At 32.2% G+C, this 26,446-nt stretch overlaps 1 protein-coding gene across 1 annotated transcript in view; it reads right to left on the bottom strand.

The window, feature by feature from the left end:
• Positions 1–26,446, bottom strand: part of LOC124369901 (IQ motif and SEC7 domain-containing protein 1-like) — a 71,573-nt gene that overhangs the window by 44,462 nt on the left and 665 nt on the right. Inside the window, 4 exon segments of the mRNA XM_046828063.1 lie at positions 1,688–1,843; positions 1,846–2,128; positions 3,078–3,194; positions 10,032–10,106. Of these exon segments, the coding sequence (XP_046684019.1) occupies positions 1,688–1,843; positions 1,846–2,128; positions 3,078–3,194; positions 10,032–10,106 (631 nt within the window).

Here is a 26,446-nt window from a genome sequence, read left to right as displayed (position 1 = left end):
GATTAATTAAGAGGGAATTTACCTTATTTCTGAACAGTATTACAGAACACACAATTGTGGGAATCTTAAATTTGTGTGAATAAATGAGGCAAAGACGGCAATAACATTTTAGATTTACACAACAAGATAATCAAGTGATAGGCCACTTCACGTTAAAATATAATAAGCAAAAATAACCACGTACAAAAACTAAACCACAAGGTCAACAATGCAAGGCTTTGAGAAGAATAGTTCTCGGAACACTCTTCATAATACAGTATTGAACAACACAACAACAAACTGTACTGGCCAGTATTAACTACAATTGTTAATACCAGGACTGAGTCTAACATTTTTATTTTGAAAACCACGCGATCTTGTTTGATAAAAATGTAGTAAAAAGAAAAAAATTTATGTCTAAGAAATTAAAATAGAGTTTATAATCTTAAATCACTTTCACACGTCCAATTGAAGCAATTTGTTATAAAAATGCTGCATATGAAATATTGTACATGCATTTGAAACTGAGTGCGTACCAAATTAGTAGAAAAATGATTAATTTAAGACATTGCATATGGTGTTTCTAGCTTATCAACATTAACAATAGAAAAGTGTATGAGTGCAGCAACAAGGGAGTAACGTATAAAAAACGATACTCACACAAACCTGCATTCCATTAAGGTGCAAAGTGAAAGGCTTGGACAATTGAATGAAAAATATAAATTCAGTATTTCTACTAGAAGTGGTTAGGTACATGTTAGTAAGGCCAGGTAAACTTGTAAGGCCAGATTTAAATCAAACAATTGACTATTTTTGGAACAAAGTCTTTAAAAGAATATATTATTTAAACAAAAGTGACTAGTTACCACTGATAGTTATCATTCTTATCACTAGAATTAATTAAATGTAAAATTGTGCTGAGACTTTTTATCTTTTTAATTAGTATAAATAAATATAATCAAACAAAATATAAATTTATATTTGAAACAGATTGAGTTTTCTCAAATTAACAATAAGTATGAATACAATGTATGAACCTATTATTAATAAATCCAGTTCTGATTGTTTAATTCAATCATCTCGGCTGATTCCATTTTGTCTAAAAATTTCGGATAGTGCAGTCTCTTTTCTTGGTTCCTTGACATTATATAGCCTCAATGTAATGTAAATCAAGTTTATCTTAATAATTTTAAAAATCGACTTAATTTATCAATATATACAGTATATATATACTTTTATGCAACACAAGAAGAAAGAAGTGCTATTTTAGTTGTAGCATAGCTGCTGTTATGCAACACTGATGTAATTTTGTGCGTTCTTAAGGAACACTGTATTTTATAAAAGATTATACAAAATCAAAACTATTGACAAAAACTACTTAAATTAAATAAAAAGTTTTCCAATCAAGTCACAAATCCATTTTCTTGGTCGACAAATGACCGAATTGAGAAACCCAAATTATTCTGATTGCAAGGTATGTGTGTAAATTATTTTAAAGGTAGTATGAAGATAATGACAATACTATTAAGTCCAGGGACATCATGCTAGACAAGGAGGTGGTACGGTTAGAATTAGCCAGATACCACTGACATGCAAGCAATAACTTACGCATGCAACACTAAAACAAACTAAATGATAAGTGAGCATGGATGTTTTAGTGAATAGTTAGAGAGATTTAGAGTAAGGCCGTGGAGATTGTGGCTGTCACCTTTGATATTTCCATATAGATGTCTTGGGGGGCATAATAAAGTGTGTGAGCGTGAGGAACGTCACAGCAGTAGTTGAGGTCACAGCGGCCGGAGTGAGAGCGCGGCATGACAGTCAGGGTCGGCGTGGGAGTCACGGCGGTGTGACGCCGTTCCCGCGCATCGACATGGACCGCAGTGGCATCGACGCCGGACCATTGTAACCGTCCAATTGTAACCGGTGTGAGTGTTTGTCACCAGTCTCCTCAGTAAAACCCACCAGCCGCCTGCTGAGGCGCTTCTCCGCCTTGGCCATCGCTGTGATTGCGGCAAACTTCTTGAGCAAAGTGTAACGCCGGAAGGCTCGCTGTATCGTGAGTGCTGCATTCCTTGCCTTCACCCCTCCATACTTCCTCTCCAGCATCTCTATCTGTTTGTCCAGCAGGTCTTGTGACAACTCGTATCTGTACAACATTATCCTGACATCAAACACTGGAAATGCTAAATTTCTAAACACTACACAACTATACTATAAAATATTGAAATGACCTAAAATATTGCAAAATTTCATAAGAACTATGTGTGAAAAGCTGAAAAAATGTATTAGGCTGTTGCTGTCACCTTTCTAAGTACAAAATTCTTAGGCATTGATCTGGACATAAACTTTTTATCATGTTATCAAATGTTTGTATTGCGAAACTCAATTAATTTGGAAACTAGAATAACATTTTACTATGCTTTTTTTTAAATAATTCAATACGGTACTGAATTTTGGGGATCATTTTCTGACTTTGATACAAGTTTTTAAGATTCAGAAAAAATCATAAGATTAATGACTTTTTCATCGTTTCGTACGTCCTGTAAACCAATGTTTAAAGAATTATAAATCTTAGCACTTCCAAATTTATACATTCTGAAAACCCTACTAACAGTACAATCCAACTTTAAATGCTTATCAGGTGATAACTTTGATTATAATCACAGCACAAGATTTAAAGCCAATTTTCAATATCCCATACATCGATTGTGCCTTGTAGAAAATACTTCAACATACAAGGCAAAAAATTATATAATAAGTTACCTCTAAAATATAAACATATAATAAATTCAAAAATAGCTTCCTTTTGGGAGGCAGAAAACAAGAACCAGTCGTTACAATGACATGTAATTTTCACAATAAGTGAAATAAAGTCAGTTCTTTTTAATTCATTAACTTAAAGTTTGTAAATAAAGAAATTTTTATTTGATTTATCAACATAGATGTACAGAGACTAAAAACACGTCATTAGTTTCATGTACATCTCCTTTTTACAATGGCAAACACAAGAACCATTATTTTTTTGTATTAAATACACTGAATTCCTTTTTATAATAAATATAAAAATTCACAACTTCCATAATTCGATAACTTACACGTTTTGAATGCGAGAGCGTTTGATGATGTCACTACTGCTGCGGATAGATCCTTTCTTTGTGAGGCCCTGTGACCAGGCATGACAAGGGAACACAGTGTCAGGTCTAGCTTCCTCCCTGCACGACAAAATTATATATTACACATAGCAATTTACTAGTCACCCACCACTTGTGCAATTACAAGTCTAGATTACAAGTTTATACAAAAAAAATCCAGATCACTTATGGCTGGCTTATACTTTCCAGTTGAACCTATCACTGGGCAAAGCAAAAACCAATCTGTCACTTAAATCTGGGCAACCTTATGGATGTCCAGGAGCAGCACATCACGAACTGTAAATGTCGAGATTCTAGGGTGCAAGGGCAATTCGATAGGTCTAGTCTACTGCGGGAGAAGACTGGTGGAGTTTGGTGGGGTTCGTTCCCTAACTATCAGAGGTTCTTGCTAACTTCAACAAGGGTGTGAATTTAGCCCCCTGCCTGCTTTGACTGGAGAGGCTGGTTCAGAGCTGGCCTCCCCTTCTTCCGAGGGGACATGACTTTGAGATTAGTGCCCTAATTCTTCCTCATGGATCTCGATAGGAGGCGGCCCCTAACCCCTAACCTTACCCATCCTGAATATCCTGTCACTCCGGAGGCAGTGCTAAGGTTCTTACAGGACTAAGTGCAATTTATAAGTTTCTTAAGAAGAGAACAACAAAAATAAAATAAAAAAGCCAAGTTATATTTTAAAACGAATATGTATATAACACTACATACCAATCTCAATTCTTGTTGTGTTCTATTAAAATGAAACAAATCAGTACTCATTAAAATACTCAGGATCTTTAAGATTTAAGATACAAACAAGAGATTGTGATAGATTTGAAGAGATCTCCACTGAGATCTCCCCACTGAGATCTCCATTTTAAGAGATCCTAAACAGTCTGTGACGAAGAAGCTCAAAACGAACTTCTAGATTGTTTCGACATCAGAGATGCCTAGACTACAACCAAATGTAATCTAGATGAAGTGGCATTCTCATTTTCTCACAAGTTCATCGCCGACTGTTTTGCATCTCTTCAGATGGACGTTGATTCCAAATTCCAGGGGTCAAATCTGTTACGTTAGACTTCAGATGCTGCACTAAGTGGAAGGTGAAATGGAGCTGAACTGAACATTCGTGTTGAATCAACCCTTTCCACCATTCCTCTACATTATGTGAAGAGATTGTTTCTAATACTGAAAAAAGTTGCACACAGTATCTAGTGTAGTATGATAATGCCACCCAATTCTTTGTTTAAAGTTTGTTATTGTTGCTGATGTTACCACCTGATGATATGCCGACGTTGCTAAAGGTCAATGTACTCTCAGCACTTTTTTTCAATAATTTGTAAAACTTCTATGAACAGTTTAGAAATTTTTTCTTTTAATCCCTAATCTAGTTTTATTATCTGAGAACATGCAAATGTCAACTTCCTTACCTAGAGTTACTTCCTTGGTACCATAAAGGTAGCATTGTATTTAATAAACCTAATGCCTAAATCAATACTACCAATAACAGGTGGCCACAAAGAGTGACCAAGGAGTTTAGCAAATATTATTTTCTCCAATTCTAAATGTACTTTTTATAGGATCTATAACACAAATTCAATCAGTGTTAATCAGTCAAAAGCACTATTTCTCTAACAAGTAAATTTCACAACACGACAAACTGGTTCATTAATGACAACCAAGGAAATACATGTGTTCCTTACGAAATTTAGATGAAAGTCCAGTTGGAAATTATGATTGCAATAATTAAAAATATGTTTGTGATTAAAACATCTTTTAATTAAGACTTATTTCGATATCAACTGATTATTTATTGATTAATTATTGTAGCCAGTTTTATTTATATTCAGAAATTGAATATTATTATGATATTAATGTTTAATTATGTTTGCAACTGATAGGAAACAGAATAGAGAACATCCGGGGTGGCATTATTTCCGCTGACACAGTTGACAAGTGAGCTTCGCCTATCACAGCTGGACAACAGCTGTGTTTATGGCAACAATACTGATAAGAGCAACACCAGAATAATGTCTGTGTTGTGAGACAATCAGTTGTGGCATATGGTGGTAATCCAATCCTTGATATGAAACCAGAAACCGCAAGAGTCAAAAGCAATTAATTGACACACCACAGAAGCACTGTTGGAAATGTCACAGGCACCCTCAATGGAACATTGTAAGCCTCTGTTTAAAAAATTTCAAATACAAACTGTAATTAATATTTACATATATGATTTGGTGGTATATGTATTAAGAAATTTTCATCTTATCAAACAAAAATCACATGAATATAACACAACGAAAAAATATGATGCTTTAATTGATTTTTATTGACTTAGTAAAACTTTAAATAGTCATATTGTCATATCAGTTAAAATCTACAATAAGTTAATAACCTTGATAGCTAAATACTCTATTAATACTTTTAAAACTAAATTTTACAACTGGCTTTGAGATATTCCGTTTTATTCACTGTATGAGTTTTTGAATGTGTCTAACATAAATTTTTAGCAACTGTAGACCATATTATGTTTACGTTGTAAAATTGTAAATGCATCACCCTTTACTTTAGTTTATATTACAATAGTATATAGTATTTATGTGATTGACTAAAAGTGGAAATCAAATTTTGGAATTAATTACATGGATTAACCACAATCTTTATATAGATTTTCTTTAAGATAAGTAATAACGTCAAGTATGCTTATTTGAAACCATCAAAGTATGTTGAAATCTACTTTAAATGTTATATTTTTAAGTACCTATGTTTATTTTAATTTTTAATTCTTGTATAGTCTTAAGAACTTATTTGACTTGTCTCAACTGACTATTCTCGACTTTGTCAATAAGTCATAAGAGTTCATACGACAAATAAATATTATTTATTTATTTTATGTATTTAAATATTATTAACTTTGTGAATATAAAATGTTTACATTATTTTAAAAAGTTAATCTATGTTTGAAAACCTGTGCCGGCTTATATACAAGAAACACAATTTTGGCACCACAAAGACTGATACTCAATACAACATAAACCAACACTCAACTGATATTTGATAGTTCTTATATGAATTATGAATAGTTGAAAGTTCTGTTTCATATGAATAAGAAGTTTTTTTTATATGTTTTAAGCATATTGTTGTAGATACGTAATATACTTCTGAAATATACAAATTTAGGTTCAAATTACAGGTATCGTGTTTCTGAATGCTTTACTAATATGCATTGAAAAAGTTAATTACTTTAGGCTGGAGACAATAAACAAAATTAATTTCAGGTAATAAAAACGTCTAAGGAATCACATAAGCAACTTAGTTATTTAAACCATAAATTTAAACAAGATTTCATACAATTTTAAGTACAATTTAAATAACTTTTTTAATTGTAAGGATTATTATCTTCAACTAACTTTATCTCAACCTCTCCTTTAAGTAACAGAGCTCTGTATCTTATTTTCACTTTTTTATATCATCCCACAGTTAAGATCACACAAATCATTCCTTCATCTTCTAGTACAGGCTGTTACTACATAACAGTTGTTTGATCTCACGAACCCACTCCATCTTGTGATCTAAACATTGGTTCTGTTTACTGCCATTAACTGGATGTTACGACAAGCTTGGTCACCATGAACCGTCAACACTTCCCTGTCACTTCAACAGTGGTGTAGAAATATTCACAAATTTGGCTTGGCTTACATTGAAAACCGTTTGCTCTGTATGAAGGATAAAATAGAATCTCAAAATCCAAAATACGAAAGAATGGTATCTTTGTTTACCTAAAGCACCTAAAAAGTAATATAAACAGAACAAAAATCTACTCTAACTTTACATACCCTGTATTTTAGATTGTAAACATAGGTACTTAAAAACACGTTTTAAAAGTTGTGAAAATAATTAACCTGTTGAGGAGTACTGAAAGCTATAACTGTCAACCTATCTATGGTCTAATAGAGTAAGCAACATTATCATTAATGGATTCCAGTTTTGATTGCACGTAATAAGATCAATATAGTTCAGATAATCACTCATTTGACCTCAGTATTCTCAAAACGATCATATTCACTCCAGTAAAATAACCGAGAATAGCCTAAAAAGTAATTGGCGCAAAAAAATGACTGGACAGTTTGGCGGCAAAGCTGTGATTATATATTCTGTCACTGGGAGCCAGCAGCTTACTGCAATAATGACATTGTACGTTTCCCAGTCAAAATGGTACGTAAGAACGCCACTACAGAACGTAAGCAGCCATAAAACTACTTATATGAACAAGCCCATGGACAGTTAAAACCGTCTACTCTTTTGGGATCAAACTGCTATAACCATCAGTACTCTTTTGGAACCACTTTAAGCTACTCCTCAATGGGTTAAGGTATATGGGGAGCCTTATTTGAAGTTCTTACCGATCAAATTAAAACTTGAAAAAAAAAACAATAAAAAAATACAAAAATAGTACAATGTTTTGACACCTACACTGCAGCATGTATAAGCATATTTAGCAATTAATCAGCTGAATAAACATATATTTGCATTATGTTAAAATGATGAGATATAATAAAAATATTTAATTACAAAATAACAAACATACATTAATTACATATAAAACTGTGATAAAATAAATCACCAAACTAAAACTTCAATAAAAAATCTAGATTGCATAACAAATTTGTAATTTTTTATAGAAAACAAGTTTGCCTTCAGACTGTTTTAAGGAATCAGGAAATTGATTATATATATTACTTGTGATTAAAATTCATGTTTTGTATGCAAATGTTTACAAAGGTGCAATGACCTATTTTTTTTAAATCTGATGGACTGTAAATGCTGTTAATTAAATTACCTATATTAAACCATGTTAAAAGACCTATTATCGGGTGCTGCCATTAAGATACAACTAAAAGGCCTGTTATCACGCTTTTACCAGTTGCAGTGTTAAATAAATTTACATTTAGGAGGACCAGACGCCACACTCAAATTCCTGTGAATTTTGACAAATAATAATTGTTCTTCTAATAATAGGAAAATCTGTTTAATTCATTGTTGACCCCTTTCCCCAAGCATCTTTGACATATACTCAACATGAAAGAAAAACATGTCATTTCAGTGATGCAGTAAGAGGATTATGATTATGACCAATCGTTTATAACAATGAAGCATGGATAAGCATGATAAGACACACACTGAGGTCCAGAAATAGCCACATTTAGATGGAGGAAAATACCTAGGGTCTATGTGTCCATAATTTTGAGGAAACATTCTCCATAAATATATGGAATGTATAATTAGTAATAAGGCTGATAGGGCCCTACATTCTTTCAACCCATCTAAACAGTCTAGAATCACTGAATATTTTTACAATATATCTTGCTTGATCACCTTTACGATTTCATTCTATGGATGTCATCATGGAAATGACCTTGTCGTAAATTAAAATAAAACTAAACAGCTGGTTCTAGGAAGACACAAGGAAATTGCAGGGAGACTACCAGAGCTGGAGTTAACAGACACTTCAAAGTACCTGGGCATAATAATTGACGACCGCCTCACATGGACAGACCACATAGACTCTCTGGGCAAAAAGTTGAGCACAGCATTATATGTAATTCGCAGGATAAAAAGTACATGTGACACAGCAACAGCCAAGACTGCTTACCACGCCCTATACGAAAGTCACCTTCGATATGGGATTGCTGCCTGGGGAGGCACCTCAGCGAATAACATGCAACGTCTCCTAGTCCATCAGAAGAGAGCAATCAGAATTCTTAGCAACCTCCAGCAAAGGGAATCCTGCAGGCATCCATTTAAAGATCTAAGAATTCTCACTGTTGTCAATCTCTACATCTTGGAAACTATCACCTTTCTCCATATTAAGTCACCTGAAGCAGCAAGAACCGGTGCACAATATCACAATTACAATACTAGGCATGCCACCAACTACCAACTCCCAGTACACCGACTCACTATGACAGAGAAGAAACCTACCTACGCAGGAGCAAAGTTATGGAACGCCCTCCCAGAACACCTTAGAAAGACTGAAAACAGCAGTTTGTACGAAGACTGAAGAACTGGTTACTGGAGCATCCGTTTTACCAACTGAAAGAATTTTATGAGTGGACTAATAACAATGAATGTCAGCAGTGAAACAGTTTTATATTAACTTGACAAAATATTCCATACTAGACTTCCATGACCCTTGTTCTTATCTCTATGATAATGTACAACAGAATGTAAATAAATAAAAAAAAAATAAATGGCACTCGGAATACACTGTTTTGGCACAATGGAGCACCAGTGCAGTTCGGCTGGACAGTCCAAATTATTTAGCAGGACAAAGACTTTGGTAAGTTGGATTGGACACAGGCCAGCAAGGTAATCTGACTTTACACCAATAGACTTCTATTTTTGGGATAGTATTAAAAACAGTCTACAAAAATTCCAGTCCCAGAGGAATTAGTTGGTAGAATCGCTGCAGCTGCAGTAGACGTTTGAGATACCTCTACCAGTGAGGGATTCCATGATTTCTACGGATGAATTATTGTATACTTAACAAAATGGCATGCACGCACTAAGAACACCATGTGATTGCTGCAATATTACTTTTGTTTGTGTTTGTGTTGACAAATTAACAGTATTTTTGAGTTTTTAATTGATATATTTTATTTTATGTTGATTACTTACTAAAAGTCTTTGGAGACAGAATTTACATGCTGAAGATACATTCATTCATTTACCTACATGTAAGGGGTTCACACCTCAGAAATTATTCTTTTACACGCGAAAAATCTGGTAAATATGGTAATAGAACTCAATTAACAATATATTACAAGCCATTATTCTTCATTTCAACAATAATTTTCAGGTCAGCAAACACCACTGTTTACAAGTATATGAAATATTTAATTATTTAACTTTACTTACCCATCTTTTCCAATGGTGCCATTCATGCCGCATGTGACAAACCCTTGAGCATTTCTGTCTTTTCCCATCCCTAGCCTGCAAAAAATACAATTACAATTATAACTCAATGAAAATAGGTTGACAAGTTAATAAACAATATATATTTACTAGCAATGAGTAAAAAAAATAAACCGAGAACCTCCAGTCGTCCAAGGAAAATTGCTCATTTTATATATATATATATATATGACAAACACATTATTACAATCCTGAACAGAAGTGAAACTTTATTGAAGCTACAGGATTATTTATTAAATTCTTTCTGTAATTCTTTTTTATCTTATTGATACATTCCATCAGACAACCTGTAACGCTTAAATATACATATTTACATAATCTTTTATTAGAATTTATGGTTATTTAACAACACCCCAAAAGAAAAATCATGTCCATGTTACTGGCCCGGCCATGTCGGAATTTCACACAGAAATGTAACCACGATTTAGTATTCATTTTGTACTAATTTGTACGGCAGTATTAGAATTTTTACACAACACAATAAATAATAAATATAGTGGCCGGTCCAACGACATGCCAGCCCGGCCATGTCGGAACTCATTTAGAACTAATTTTTCAATACTTTTTACAGCAATATCAGAATTAATATCTAACATAGTAAAAAGTTATTAACTGATACATAGCAGCCGGGACAGTGACATGCCACCCCCATTTGTTGTTTGGTTTTATGTCAAAAATAAACAGACAACTACACTAACTTTCTTATCTATACATTCATGAATCATCTGTTACATTACAGTCAGCTGTTCATAAAACCACTATAATTATAAAAAAAATCACGATTATTAAAAACTAGTTTTGTTTCTTCTGAAAATAATTTTACCAAAGTAATAATAATAATGTAATAACAGTTAAATTCACTTTATTGTATATTTCACAACTAAGCAATTGTTATACTATCATTCTAAAAATACATCTCTGATCTTGTTACCTCTATGATAGTTTAAGTAACACTTTTAAGTGGTACTATTATGAACAATACTAAACCAATAACAAGTTTCCTGCTGAAATTTGAATTTTGCTAATAAATAGACTATGATAGACTCTTATTGTACTACAGCTTAAAAATAAGACATTTTAGCCCCACAAGGAATTTTGGGAATTAACCCCTAATCAGATTTTTTAAGATTATGAAATGTGTGAAATAAATGCTTGTATAGCTAATCTAAAATATTGAAAAGGTTGCTTTATCGAAATGTATGTATGTTTTGTTCCTTTTTAATGTTATTGGTCACTTCTTTAAAACTACCTGAAATACTTTTTTACCTTAAAGAAAACATGTTTTACTAGATTTTTATCTTGTACTCTGACTCTGTATCCTACTTGACTTTTGCGCATGTCTCCTTAAGATTTCTTAAGTGTGGATAAGAAATTTATTTTGTTAAGGAGACATGACCAAACCGAGAAATTTTGTTGATTGTCATTAGAGCATCACTCAATAGCCTGACAAAATTTTTTCTGTCTGGGGAGGGAGGGGGGGGGGGAGATGTAATAATGTACCTGCTTTATGACTGTCTGTCTGTCATGAAACATCTCAAGAATGAAATAAGCTAAAAGATTGAAATTTTGCATTCAACCTCAGCTACACGTGATTTGGCCTACTCTTACCTTGTTTATTACATACTTCATTTGAATTCATTAAGTTTATTATGTAAGATTTATGTTTTAAAAGCAACTAGGTTTAATAACTCAACTAAATTTAAATGTTAATTTATTTCATTAATGAATTAATAAATTTTAATAATTAAAGATTTATTACTCGCATTGTCCTTTTGTAACGCATTGAAATACTGACTAACAGGTTTAATTATTAAACTCAGAATAAAAAGAACAATTTAACACGATGATGAAATAATTGTATTTTAATCATTACACTTAAAACTTAAGACATGTTAAGTAACAAACAATTCAAATTTACTATTACAATTTTTTTTGTATTACAAACTTTATGGATATACCATATTTATATAGTTTAAATTATTATTTTAACTATATTATTATTATTATTTGTTGACATAGGTGAAAATACGAATAGTAATCAGGAATCAAGATTTATCTTAAAACAATATTGTTCGCATTAAGATGTTTATTATTGCAATATCTATGTAGTACTGCAACAATTAATTCATTCACAGTCAAAAACAGATACATTTTCAAAAGGAAGTTTCAATCTCAATTCCATGAAGATGGCGGTTGACAAAAGTAACGGGTCTCACATCAAAGAACACAGTTTGTAGAAACTGATAATGATGAAACAAGTGGAATTCCAGAATGACCATTTCAAGACTTACTCCCTCCCCCTCCCACACACTAAATATTTTTCACAGGAACAAAGGATGTGTTTTATAACATGCACTAATGTTCAGTGAGCACGTTAGACAAAACAGGTGAGGTACTCCTGTTCTAAGAAATTGAGTTCTTGGAAGGTCCATGAAAGGGTCCATTCTCTCTTGTACTCTTTTTATTCATACACACCTTTGTGGGAAGTCCAAGGCTAGGCAGGCTTTGCAGTAAATACATTTGTTGAACATGTTAAAATTCCCTATTTAACTGGTAACTTAATGAAATTCATTGAATCATATTTTGTGCTTACACCAATGTTAACGTGGTAGATATTTTTTACATTTCTAATTTTGCAATTTCTTCAGGCCATACATTTATGTAGGTTATAATTCAATAATTATACAACTTAATTTCTAAATATATTAAACAAAATATAATCACAATAATTATTTACATTTTGTTAAATTGCATAACACAAACAGTAGCCTATGATAGAAATAACGGTGGAACGTATATAACTTAAACGTTTAATAATATAACCACGTTTAATTAATTGAAATAAAAAGGAAGTAAGTTTGTTTCTAATAGATCTGGCTGCAATTAAGTAAGACACTTTATATTTTAAATAACTCAAATATACATTTTTATATTTAAAAATAAAATATATTACACATATTATTTGAACTCACATTATTACTTAAGTTTTAATATGAACACCATCTTATAATAAATAATACCAACATTTATTACTCATTATCACTAGTATGAAGTGTGCATTAATAATCAAAAACACCACATTGACATACAATATTCAAGATTGAAAGTTCCTGTATATTATATTGTGCTTTAATATATAATGTCTTAAAAATTCATAATTTAAAATTTCCTTAAAATTGTGATGTTTCTCATTAGTTGTATCTGATGTGTCTTAGTTTTATGATTTGACATTTTAATGCATCATAAAAACTTTAAACATATAGGTAAAGATTTCACTGAAATAAAACATTAAAGTCAATAGAAATTAGTTAAAGTATAAAGACTAGGAAAGCTTACCTCAACAAAATATCAAACAGCGATCAATTTAGCATTCAAACAAATATAAATTATAACCGAAGTTAATAATTCATGGATGGGATTAATTCCTCTTATGGATGGAAAACCCATATAAGTTTACACATGATCTTGTGTTGACTGATACAAACTCAACTGTTTACGTGTACATATGTACTAATAACTATGTATGTGAAGTCGGCCCAACCGCTTAAAAATGGTTGGAATCGTTTGTTTATGTTTAAGTACAGTTTACTTTTAAAATCTTTGAACCGCCACATTTTGTAACGGATAAAGCTTTTGAAGTGCGGTTTGCAGCATACTTCTTTGCTTGACTAGCCCTTTAAAATGAACCATTAGCATAGTTGCATATCGACCTATGCTTATATTAAACATTGTCTACTGATTCCTCGTAGACCGTTACCATAGAACAATAGTAGGGAACTGAATTCATCTTAAAGTAGGTGATTGTATACAGTAATAATGTCTGAAGTTTTGTAGCTTCATATGACATGGTTACAATAAAATTAAGCCATTCTTGAACTTGCACATAAGGTCGGTATTGAAACTTTTAATAGGAATTTGTTTAGCATTATCCTTTTGAAGTCTAATCTGCGGCATGATCTTCTATTAATTAAGACCTTTAAAAAGGTATGCACATCAACCTATACTTACATTTAAAATTTTCCACCGACTAGTTATGAGCCATCCCCCTAAGGTGGTGAAGAGCTACTGATTGAATTGAAAAGTTCAATTTTATGCCCTGTCACTGTACAAAGTTTTATGTTTGTACGTTTACGAGTACAAAAGATATTAGACCATTTCAAGACTCTACAGCACCCCTGTATAAGGTTACTACAGCTATTCTATCGTCTTTACATCTTTACTCAAATTAAAAATTTGTGGGGACCACTCCAAGATAGAATACTATCTCAATCGCAAGTGAATTAAATATCAGGGCAAAATGGGAATTTACAGACCTTTCCAGAGTGTGAATGTGTTTGTAAATACAATTACGTAGCTACACCAGACTGCTGCAACCTATTCCTTCTACAAGCCTGTAGTCAGAAATATTGGCTCCTCTACAATTTTTGAGATTTTCACAGGTGTTCTAAAAGCCTTAAAACAATTCTGATTTCCCTGATTTCCAATTTTTGATAATCAAAGCACCTCAATATCAAGTGAATTCTTTGGGGATAGAAAATTCACAAACTTGAATCATAGTATAGAACCCTGATTAAATTTATACAGTAATTGTGTAATACTTTACACCAAAACAATTTAAATTTGACATAATACTCAAATAGAATAAAGACAAGAATACCACTTAATCCATCATAAAGTTTAAATGTAAAATACAAACTGAATATCTTTCATAGTATACAAAAGATACACTATTTACATAAACAATTTCTTTAAAAAAATAAATTTTTCTGCCACTAAAGGTGTTTACAAAACTTGTTTCAAGAGCTAATAAACTATAGTGTAAAGGCAGTACCAATCCATTTGGTACACAAACTCGTTTTAAACTATATTTGAGCTTGTGCCAAGTGCAGCAAACACATCCAAAATGATCAACAATACTTATGACCTGTTCCAAAGGTTACAATGCTCTTGACATTCACCTTCAATACCTTTCACAGCAGGCAGATTACTTAGTGTCACTAGTAGTTTTGTTTCTATTTAAATACAATGACTTTAAATTAGTGCAACAATTTTAACATCCTGTTAAAATTTAGTAAATAACAAAGAGGATGACAGTAGACAAACATCAGTACAGAATAGTAATGTGTAATATAACTAGTAACATTTTAACGTTTCTTGTGATGAACCAATTACCTAAACATTCATAAATATGCAATATTATGTGTTCTATTATAAACCAATATTGTTAAAAATATATTAATTCTTAAATGAATATGTGTTGGCTGTAGATTTTAAACGTGATAGCACTGATTGGGGTTGGAATATAGTAAACAATACAAGTAAACTATTCTTTGTTAGAAGTTTGTTTCTGACGATGGAAGGATTGTGAAGGAAATAGTGTTTTTGTATTACTGAACAAATGGCAAATGTCCGGAAAAATCCTGTTTCCCTCATACAAACTTTAACATACATTTTCACTAAATGTTTTTCATACAGTATACAGGGTGAGTAAAAAGTATGGATAGCTCATATTAACATTTTAACAATCGCACCTAATAAAACCAAACTCAATCAGTATATCCGCGGTGTACAAAACTGCATTTTTGATTTGGATCCAATTTAAAAATTAAAATATAAACCCTTGTCAAGTTACGCCTCATTTTAAAGGTTTTTATGAAAACAAAATTAACAGTAAAACTTGCAGGTTGCTATCTTAAGCCAGTACAAAATAACGGCTAATTCATATTTTCACATTTTTTATCAGCTGTAATGAATTTTAATAATCATTATTTAACAGTGAGTAAAACCCAAAATAACATTCCTAGCAAGCTTTGCCCTAACGAGGTAGAGTGGAATAATTAAATGATTATTCATTTAATTATCTATTAGTTGTACAATATGGAGCTCAGTGAACATGAACTAATATTGATGTAATGATATGTAGTTATGGAGATCGGTTTAGATCTTATGATGAGGTGAAAAACTTATTCACTAACAAATTTCCAAATTGCACTTCTATTTCAAAATCAGGAATGCAAAAATCATAAAACGTTTAAAGAGATAGGCCGTGTCAAAGACCTTCCCAGAACCAGAAGACCACAGTCAGCTACTAGCGATGAAATGTTGATAAATGTTTCGCAATGTGTTGTAGAGAATCTTAATTGCCTCAACTATTTTTTGTTTCAAAAACATTAAATATTCCTCAAATATCATCAATATGTAAGGTTTTACGCAATAACAAATTTAAACCTTACAAAATCCACTTTGTTTATGAACTTTTTTATGATGAATTTGATCGCAAGTCCAATTTTACAAGTTTATGATGAGGATTTTATGGCACAACTTTCGGTATTGGTCTGATATTTAATACTCACTGGATGAGAGAGCAACACACACAGTATACAGTAAAATTAAACTTTTGGCTGGTTACTGTTGGGTGTCAATTTGTTGGAATCTTTTTTATTTAAGGAAACCTCACTTCCCCAATGTACCTGGAAATATTACAACAGACTATTCCAGCTGCTCAGTTAATAAATAATTTCGATGCAGTCTGGTTCCAGCAAGATGGAGCACCTCCATACTACGATCAGGATGTCTGCACGTATTTAGTCAACAACTTCAGAATCACTGAATAGGCAGAAGATGAGCTATCGAATGGCTTGCAAGGTCATCTGATCTATCACTATTAGATTACACTGTGTGGGGCCTCATTAAAGACAATGTGTGTAAATCAAAACCACAGCGCATAATGATTTGAGGAACCGAATTGAGCAAGATATTCAAAGAGATCCACAGGAACCCATCCAACTTGCTACTTCAGGATTGTACAACATGTTAGTAAATTGTCACACACTGTCGTCGGGGAGCAGTTCAACCATATGTTATGAAAACACTTGAGGCTAGTTAGCCGAATTAACTTTGATTTAACAAACATTTCCGTTTGAAACACCTATTTTTTAACTTTTATAATAAAAATGAATTTATTCAAATGAGTTAAATGTCATAACTTATAATTTTGAACAATTTCAAGCATAAGGGCATTTAAAATTTGAATTAGTCACCATTTTTTACTAACTTGGGGTAGTGATCTCTATGTTGCACTGTATATTTTCTGTTATAAATACCTTTTAAAAGATGTGTAACTTGACGGGGGTTTACATTTAAAATTTTAAGTTGGGTCCAAAACTATGTATTTTGGAGGCAGGGGCAATCTTGTGATACTAATCGTAAAGTGTAGTTTTGTACCCTAAAGAGGTATACTGAGTTTGTTTTATTTATACAGTCATTAAAAAGTTAATATGTGGTAACAATACTTTTTATTCACCCTTCTTATATACAAATAAATCTGGTATCACTATAAAGCATTTCATATAAACCTTATCAGAATATTATATTTATACAGTATAAATCACTTCAAACACAAGCTCTTAATCCTACACGATATGGTGTGAAATTCTTCTCTTGACCAGTATTTAATTATAATCTGGAAAATTATAATAATTAATTGAGAAGTGAAATAAAATGTTACTAGCAAATTTATGAACATTGTTTTTTTTTTTTTTGGGGAATTAATTCATTTTAAATTTATTACTTAAAATACAACATTATCTCTTAGGGGTTATTCATGATTAAAACCAAAGATTCAAGCGTAAACCAACATGGTCAATAGTGGAAATCAACGGTAAGTATAACTGATGAGTGAAAGAAGCAATGTAGCCTTAGAGTTTTAAGCGTGGTAAAAAAAAGTAACTAAACCACTACGACAATCTAAGTAGGCGCCTATAGCATATTTTTCTTCAGTTATTTGCTTTCAATTACATAAGAAAAAAGTTTTCACAGTTGGTTTCGTTTTTTACATACCATTAAAAAAAAAAAGGTATATATAAATGTTTATTATACTTAATCATGAACAAATGTCACAACACTTAATCATGTGCATTGTGAACATTGCTTTTATCTATATTTTAAAAGTATATTTTTTACTACTTTGGAAAAATATATTGTTATTAGTTAATTCAAACAATGTTTTGCTGAGAATGTATCACTGTAGCAATGTTGTCTTTGCTGTCTTTGTTGTATTGTAACAAACATTGCCCAAGCACTTCAGAAGCACAAAAGAAATAATTTAATACAAACTGATTAATAATTTAGGGGAGAGGAACTGTGTACTGTACAAAAGTCCACTTGGTACCTTTAAATAGTCTTAAATTCATTTTAGGGGACTAAAGTTCCAAAATCAGACATTCCACACATACCACATATTCTTAGTTCTTCAGTCACCCTTAAAATCCAATTCATATCAAATCAACATGCCTCCACAGACGACCTTTATTCAGAAGTTCAAATCACTACAATCTTATGTACTAACTTACAGTATTTTTGTAACTACCAGTTTTCTTTACAGAAGAGGTCTCAAGTTAGTTGATAAACATTACACAGTTAATGACAAAGAGGCCTATTGCACTGATCCTATTAATGTTTGGTCTGTGAAAAACATGAAAACCTTTAAAATACAAAACCAAAATAACAGAACTGTCCCCACACTACAGACAAAGAAAGGCTGCCAGAACATCCATTAGTTGAATTTGACAACTCCACCATTGAAGTTAAGAGATTGGCCTAAATACGAAGTGATATAGGTGACGAAATGCAATTTTTCAGAAGAGTATAAACAAAATTATACCTCATTGTAGACTGTTATCATGAGCAACAGCTAGATTCATGGATATTTTTAAAAGTGTATTTCTACTCACAAAGAGTCATTACATAATATGGTTAACCTTTTTTAAGTCAAGGCCTGGAAAAATTTTAACTACGACAAATATGCTACTTCTTCATTGGGGTGACAAAGTGATATATACTCGTATTACAGCTCTATACTATGGCAATACACAAAACTCATGCAACGGTCAGTCGGTCTTTCACCACGAAATTTGAGTGTATTGAAAGCCTGCTTATAATTTATGAGTATATAGAATTATAAACACTAATTATGCATGTATAAGTATATACAGGGTGTATATTATGTCTGGAAACACCCAAATATATCCTTTAATAATTTAAAATATAAATTTGAAACCTCTTACAATCGTGATAGAGATTGGGCATCTACTTTTTGGAACAATGTTTTGTTATGTCACACCAACGGGGACGTCCTGGCCGAGGGTATCGTGAATATTCTTAATGGAAGCCTATACCTTGTGATACATAATTTTAAAGGTAATAGCTTACTGAATTGAATGCCACAAACCGCATCTCAAAGGAATTATTCTATCAGAAAATAGAGCATTTTTAGTATTGAAAATTTACTGATGTTCAACAATGTAATTTTTAACATGGTTCTTGCCACAAAATGTGTTACACTAATTTTTTTAGCATTTTTTAAATGTTCAATTAAAATAAAATAAACAATTTTATTTTTAAGCTGGTTTCATTAGTACAAATTTACCAGTTTTTATTACAATGAATAAAACTTATGAGTCACTTTCTCTGATTACTTATGAATCTGTACTTGGTGTTTTCCAGTCAGCAGGAAGGTTTAAAGAGACAAAGGTCACTAGCCTATGAGAAACATTATTGTGTTATTAATCATCTGGTCTACAGGTTTCAGTTTGTTGAGCATGGAGCTTTCACTAGACAGGTCTAAGCTTGGGAATTACAAATGGACAAAGGTCATATCATTCCTGTCGAGTTAATCAGTGTCTCTGAAGCATTGCTGTCAACAAGTTTATCTAATTACAGTAGTTTAGTTTTTATTTGGCATTTTAATGGTATTGTCTGAAAGAGAACGAATTACTCTGTTGATGATGCGAGGATATGGCGATCGTCAAAGATCTTATCGGGAAGTTTGTAATTTTGTTTAATGACACTTTCCCAGAAAGGAATCCCATAAGTGTTTCAACAATATCAAAAACTATTGAGCGTTTTTGAAATGACAGGGAGTTGTACGTAATCGGCCAAAGTCGGGTAGGATACAATCTGCAACAGATGAAAGAACATGCACTAGATGTTTTGCAAACATTTATTGAGGACCCACATACATCGCTCAGAAAAGCTGCACAGCAACATGATATGCACCCTATGTCTGTGAGTAAGATTTTGAAAATTAATAAATACAAACCATTTAAAGTTCATTTAGTCCAACAGTTAAGTGAGGATGATTACGACAGAAGAGTTGAGTTTTGTGAACTTGTGATGCGCAAATGTGATGACAATAGAGATTTTCTGACCAACATACTATTTTCTGATGAGGCAACTTTTTTCCTAAATGGCAATGTTAACAGGCACAATTGCCGTTACTGGGCTAGTGAAAACCCACATTTGGATTACTGAGAGTCCCATTCACAGCAACCACAAAAACTGAACGTATGGTGTGGAATTTTAGGTAACAAAATTGTTGGACCCTTTTTCATCAATGGAAATTTAAAATGCCGAACTTTACTACAATATGCTCCAAAATGAAATAATCCCAGCTATTCAAATTGCATCAGGAGAATACTTTGATAATGTATGGATGGTTTCAGCAGGATGGTGCTCCACCCCATTATGGAAGACAGGTAAGAGAGTATTTGGGATTTAAGGTTTTCCTCATAAATGGATTGGCCGAAGAGGAGAAATCGAATGGCCTCCAAGATCTCCGGATTTGTCACCAATCGATTATTTCCTATGGGGTCATTTAAAATCCAATGTTTATAGAAGAAAGCCTCATAATTTGGAAGACCTAAGAAACAGGATTATAGAGGAGATTGCTTTGATAACTGAAGAAATGTTAGGCAACTCTGTCGAATCATTTTACACAAGATTGGCTCATTTTCAAACCGTAGAAGGAACACAGTTCGAACAATTGCTTTGACACCAAATGCAGGTAAAACGTTTGTTGTAAGACTTTTTCTAACAGCATACATTATTTTTTATTTGTAATAAGAAATCAATAACATAAAGTATTTCCATAATTGTACTGTAATAAAAACTGGCAAATTTGTGCTAATAGAACCAGCTTAAAATGAAATTTTTTGTTTTATTTAATTGAACATTTAAAAAAATGCTAAAAAATTAGTGTAACACATTTTGTGGCAAGAACCATGTTAAAATTACATTGTTGAACATCAGTAAATTTTCAATACTAAAAATGCTCTATTTTCTGATAGAATAATTCCTTTTGAGATGCGGTTTTGTGGCATTCAATTCAGTAAGCTATTACCTTTAAAATTATGTATCACAAGGTATAGGCTTCCATTAAGAATATTCACGATACCCTCGGCAGGACGTCCCCGCGTTGTGTGACATAACAAAACATTGTTCCAAAAAGTAGATGCCCAATCTCTATCACGATTGTAAGAGGTTTCAAATTTATATTTAAATTATTAAAGGATATATTTGGGTGTTTCCAGACATAATATACACCCTGTATACATCAGGTATCCTAAAAGCCCCCCCCCCCCCCATTAACTTTTGAACAGAAATATATATCCATGGGGGATTGTTATCACACTAAACATGACATAGTTTTTGGAATACAACACAAACCCCAACACTAAATGGGTAATTGGGGGTTAAGTTAAAATTTTTATTGGGTGTTTACTCATCAATCTTTTTCTTTAAAAAGCCCCTTTAAAATTGTGAAAAAGTTACCAACTTTGGGAATAACACCCATATATTCCACTTAATAACCAAAATTCAATATTCAAAGTTGCAATAACTTTACAAAATTCAATACTTTCAATATTCAAAGTGCTCTATTTTAGGATAGGGTGATTCCTAAAACATTTTTCCTTTACAAAATGTTTGCTCTTTGAAAGTTTGAATATTGATTTTATATCAACAGCCGCCATTATAATAAACAAAGCTTTTGAAGTGTCGTTTGTGTTATGTTCTAATAATAATATAATACCTAATAATGTAATATTAATAATAAACACCTTTACAATTATATACATAATGACTTGGGCTTACACTGAAGATTTCCATGATACTCCCCATAATCTAGGCCGTTCCCTCAATCTAGCAATACCCTTGATGGTTATTGCATAAAAAATTAGTTACGATAGCCATACAACATTGTGCAAGGTTTATAAATTGTATCTGTTAATGTTTACAAAATATTAAGGTGTTACCAAATATTTCTTCAAAAGACCTTGGCATCTGTTAGTCTCTTACTCTCTTTGTTTTCACAATAGTTTACATTTTGCTGTCCCCTGCACTCAATTCAGCAATATTCCCTGACCGGCTACACACATTTAAATCTATAAATACAATCACTCATATATAACAAATTTGTTACATTTTGCTTTTTAATTAGACACATTTTCTTTTGGAGTACTGATAATTACATTTATGTACATATTTATAAAAGTAGGCTACACACTTGCTTATGCATGACTTCCCGCATACTCAGTCATATACTCTTAGACACAGTTAATCAAACTAATCACATGATTTTATTTAGAAGATTTCATGTTGAAAGAAAATTTAAAATAAGAAAAATGTAAGTGTGATCGAATCGTCTTCACACAACCTTTTGTGTCCAGAAAGGTGTGACCTCTTGTGTGTTAACATATAAAATAAAAAAGAAATTGATTCTATTTAAGGAAGCTATGAACTTTTCTATGAGACTAGGAAAATTAACCTAAACTGGCTGGGATTCTTGGGTAGCCCTTGGTAGCCTGCATTAGTGCTGTGACTCTTGAATCACAACAAACTTGTCTTGGTTCTTTAAGAAGGGTATATGCTTGAGAACCAGCAAATTAATTTCACTTTTTGTTGTTTTAATTTGATGTAGTAGTAGAAGAAATTAATCTTTGTTTTTTTTTTATTAACTTTATTATTTGAAATCCACAATACACTATGAATTGATTCACTGCTAAATGTGAAATTTCTATTTCATTTCATGTCCCCAAATAGGGACTGTCTTGAAATGCTAACTATTATCCACACAAAAAACTAGTTAAGTTGCTGAATTATAAATAGTATTTTATTTTTTTACAGTTGTAACTAGCTTATTGTTAAGTTCAGCCTGGACTTAGTGTGAGAAGGGTGGAACAAATAACATTTATAAGAAACAAGATTTGTTTAATGTACTGAAATATTTGGGAAAAAATAAATTAATAACAAAGTTTTCGGTTGGAGGGGAGTAGGCTATTTCAGATACCCTCAGGCAAATGTATAATTGTTTTGCACATAGTGTGAGAACAGCAAACGCCCAATCCCACCTTGAGACCAGTGAGACACTACCATAAAAACCCAGTATACTTCCCAATCCCACATTGGGCCCAGTGAGACACTATTGTTAACCAGTATACTTCACAATCCCAACTTGAGAATTGCAAGACACTACCGTAAAAACCCAGTATACTTCTCAATCCCACATTGGGCCCAGTGAGACACTTTGTTAACCAGTATACTTCACAATACCAACTTGAGAATTGCAAGACACTACCGTAAAACCCCAGTATACTTCTCAATCCCACATTGGGCCCAGTGAGACACTATTGTTAACCAGTATACTTCACAATACCAACTTGAGAATTGCAAGACACTACTGTAAGAATCCAGTATACTTCCCAATCCCACCTTATGAGTAGCAAAACACTACTGTCAGTAAGCCTCCCAATTGATGTCAAAGTCAATACCACATTGAGAGTATTGAGACACTATTGGTAAACGAACAGTCTGTGTGTCCACAGCACTCAAATCTGAAGTGTGATTTGTCTAATCAAAAGTGGCACACTTCAAATCAAATATATCTACTTTTAAAGTGATTTCTATATTTTAAGACAAAAATTACTGAATAAATAATAAAACAGCCAACGTAGGTTATCATATTACAACTAAGTTAGATACTTGTTCATGGAATCTACAAAAATTTCTTACATGTGAATGTGTTGTTCTATCTTGACTTTCATACATCTTCGGGATATAACCCTAAAGAAATGTTGAAATTTATTTGGTTTAGCGACTCTAATGGTAATCTAATGGATCTAAAAACCACCTTTCACAGTATTCCTAATTATGTAAAGACGCACCAACAATGTTTTGGCACGGACTATAATTAAAAGTAAGCTACTAATTATACATCTAAACACAGGAAGGATAGCTCTCCAAGTACAGGAAGATTGATCCTTTAAATGTTTACCTTAGAAATTACTACCTTCAATGTCTTGAGCTCATAATCACAGCCTCTAGAATTTTGATATGTTACCTGATAGTGCTATCTCAAGAGATCTGAGAAACAGCCTATCCAGGTTCTCTGATCAAAATCAAAGAATATATATTTTAAAATATCTCCTGACTGACTGATTCATCAACGGCCAGCAAAAACCATGAAAGATAGACATGAAATTTAGTATATAGGTTTGTCTTATACCCTAGAGGCTCACTAAGGAAGGACTTTTCTCTTCAACCTCAGGGCTCTGTACTACTGGCATCACAGGTGCAACATACACATAACCTAAAATAAAAACCATTCACTATTTTGCATAAACATTTGAAGCTATTAACCATGAACACTGTAATAATGTGTATCCAAAATATGCTTACTTCGGTTTCAAAGCTACAGAGAACCCTAACATTTACTACCTTAAGTGTATTAGTTGAATAACTAAGGACATCAACTTTTTGATTTCTCTAGAATAGTCTAACATAGATCAATTGTTACTGAAATCATTTTAATTATTCAATCGTACCAATAATTATATTAAATCATAAAAATTGGAGAGAAATTCAAATTTTTTTACAGGTGCTTATAAAAATGTTTTTCACTTTCTGGCATTACAACCTTAAAAAACTGTTCTTTAAACCTAAATCTAAAATTTATAAGGAGATTGGATATTTTTCAATGACTTATTTCTGTTTAGAATGTCATTTAAAAGTAATATGCCTACAAGTGTCCCTGTTTTACAGTAGGAAATGCGTGTGAATTCATGGGTAACAGCTAGTATTTTATATTTTTTAATTCAGCCGCTTATTGTGACACTCTGACTGAACTTTGACGTGCAATACAGAATAAGCGATGTGGCCTATTGACATGTCAAGTTTTGTTGCATGATAACATCAGACCTAGCTCTGCAATCCAAACCCAAAATCTCATAAAATCATTTGGTTAGACTCATCACATTGACCACCCGCCGTACAGCCCGGACTTGGCACCAAGTGACTTTCACTTATTTTGCTACCTAAAGAGTTTCTCAACGCAACACCGATGACGAGGTGAAAGAAGCAGTTAAAGATTGGTTATCTTCACAGGCGGCAGACTTCTACAACATTTCCATTCAAAAGCTTGTGGAACATTGATGCATGTTTAAACAAGAATGGAATCTATGTTGAAAAATATTTAAAGAAAGATGTCAGGAATCAAATAAAAACCAGTTTTTTTAAAAAGGTGTTATTTATGTCTTATAAGAAATCGGACCTTACTTTGCGTATGACTCTCAACTTTCTAGATTTCTTATATAATCTTTTATCTTGTAATTAAGTTACCTTAAGTGGTAAGTGTATTTAATATTTTGACGATGCATCTTTTTGCTATTACTCATGTAATAATCAGCCATTCTCCACTATTAATTAAATGTAAAAAGGTGTATTGCCGTGTACAAATAAACAAATAAATGTAATTGTATCGAATATTGATCAATGTGCAAATAAATGACTATAGATAAAAAGTATAAAAGTAGCACTGTGCCTAGACCTTTTTATTGATATACTTCCATGTAGACACAGCTATTTAGAGAGTTACTTCAATCTTTATTTAATATACATTACACAGGATTACATTAGTTAAATATGTAGTTGTATGTTTGCATACTCAATATCAATTCATGTTCAGTTCATTTCTGCTACGGTTTAAATCCTAGCCGATATGAAAAATCCATTGAATGGAAAAAATATTGAATATCTTTGTATCTGTAACAAACAACTATAAACTGCATCTGTATAATTGGCTCTGACCATTGATGTAAAAGATAACATAAACTGTTGTAATACACGATTGCACTAAAGCATGCCTCTATACACAATGTAAGCCAACATACGTCTTTTGATAATGTTAGTTTGAAAGGACCGAGACCTTTATAAACATTATTACCATGTATATTACTTTTAATTAGAAAAAATTCAAATGAAATCAAAAACAACATTTAAAAAAGTACCCATAAAACATATAAATGCATATTTGTCAATGGTAAATTGCAGTAACATTTAGATTATTACACACACCAAAGCAATAAAACGTTAAATAGAACAGGCTACAATCCAAACACAACTGCATGTATGCCTTGGCCTACCAATATCATCTCTACGATGTTCAAATCACTTACAGTAGGCTATACTAAAATGTGTATCAACCTTTGAAACATTACAATCGTAATGGGTATTAAATAAGACAG

Source organism: Homalodisca vitripennis, chromosome X (assembly GCF_021130785.1).
Source record: "Homalodisca vitripennis isolate AUS2020 chromosome X, UT_GWSS_2.1, whole genome shotgun sequence".
Classification (NCBI taxonomy): Eukaryota; Metazoa; Arthropoda; class Insecta; order Hemiptera; family Cicadellidae; genus Homalodisca; species Homalodisca vitripennis.
Note: the sequence above shows the minus strand (reverse complement) of the source record. Positions and strands in the feature narration are given on the sequence as shown.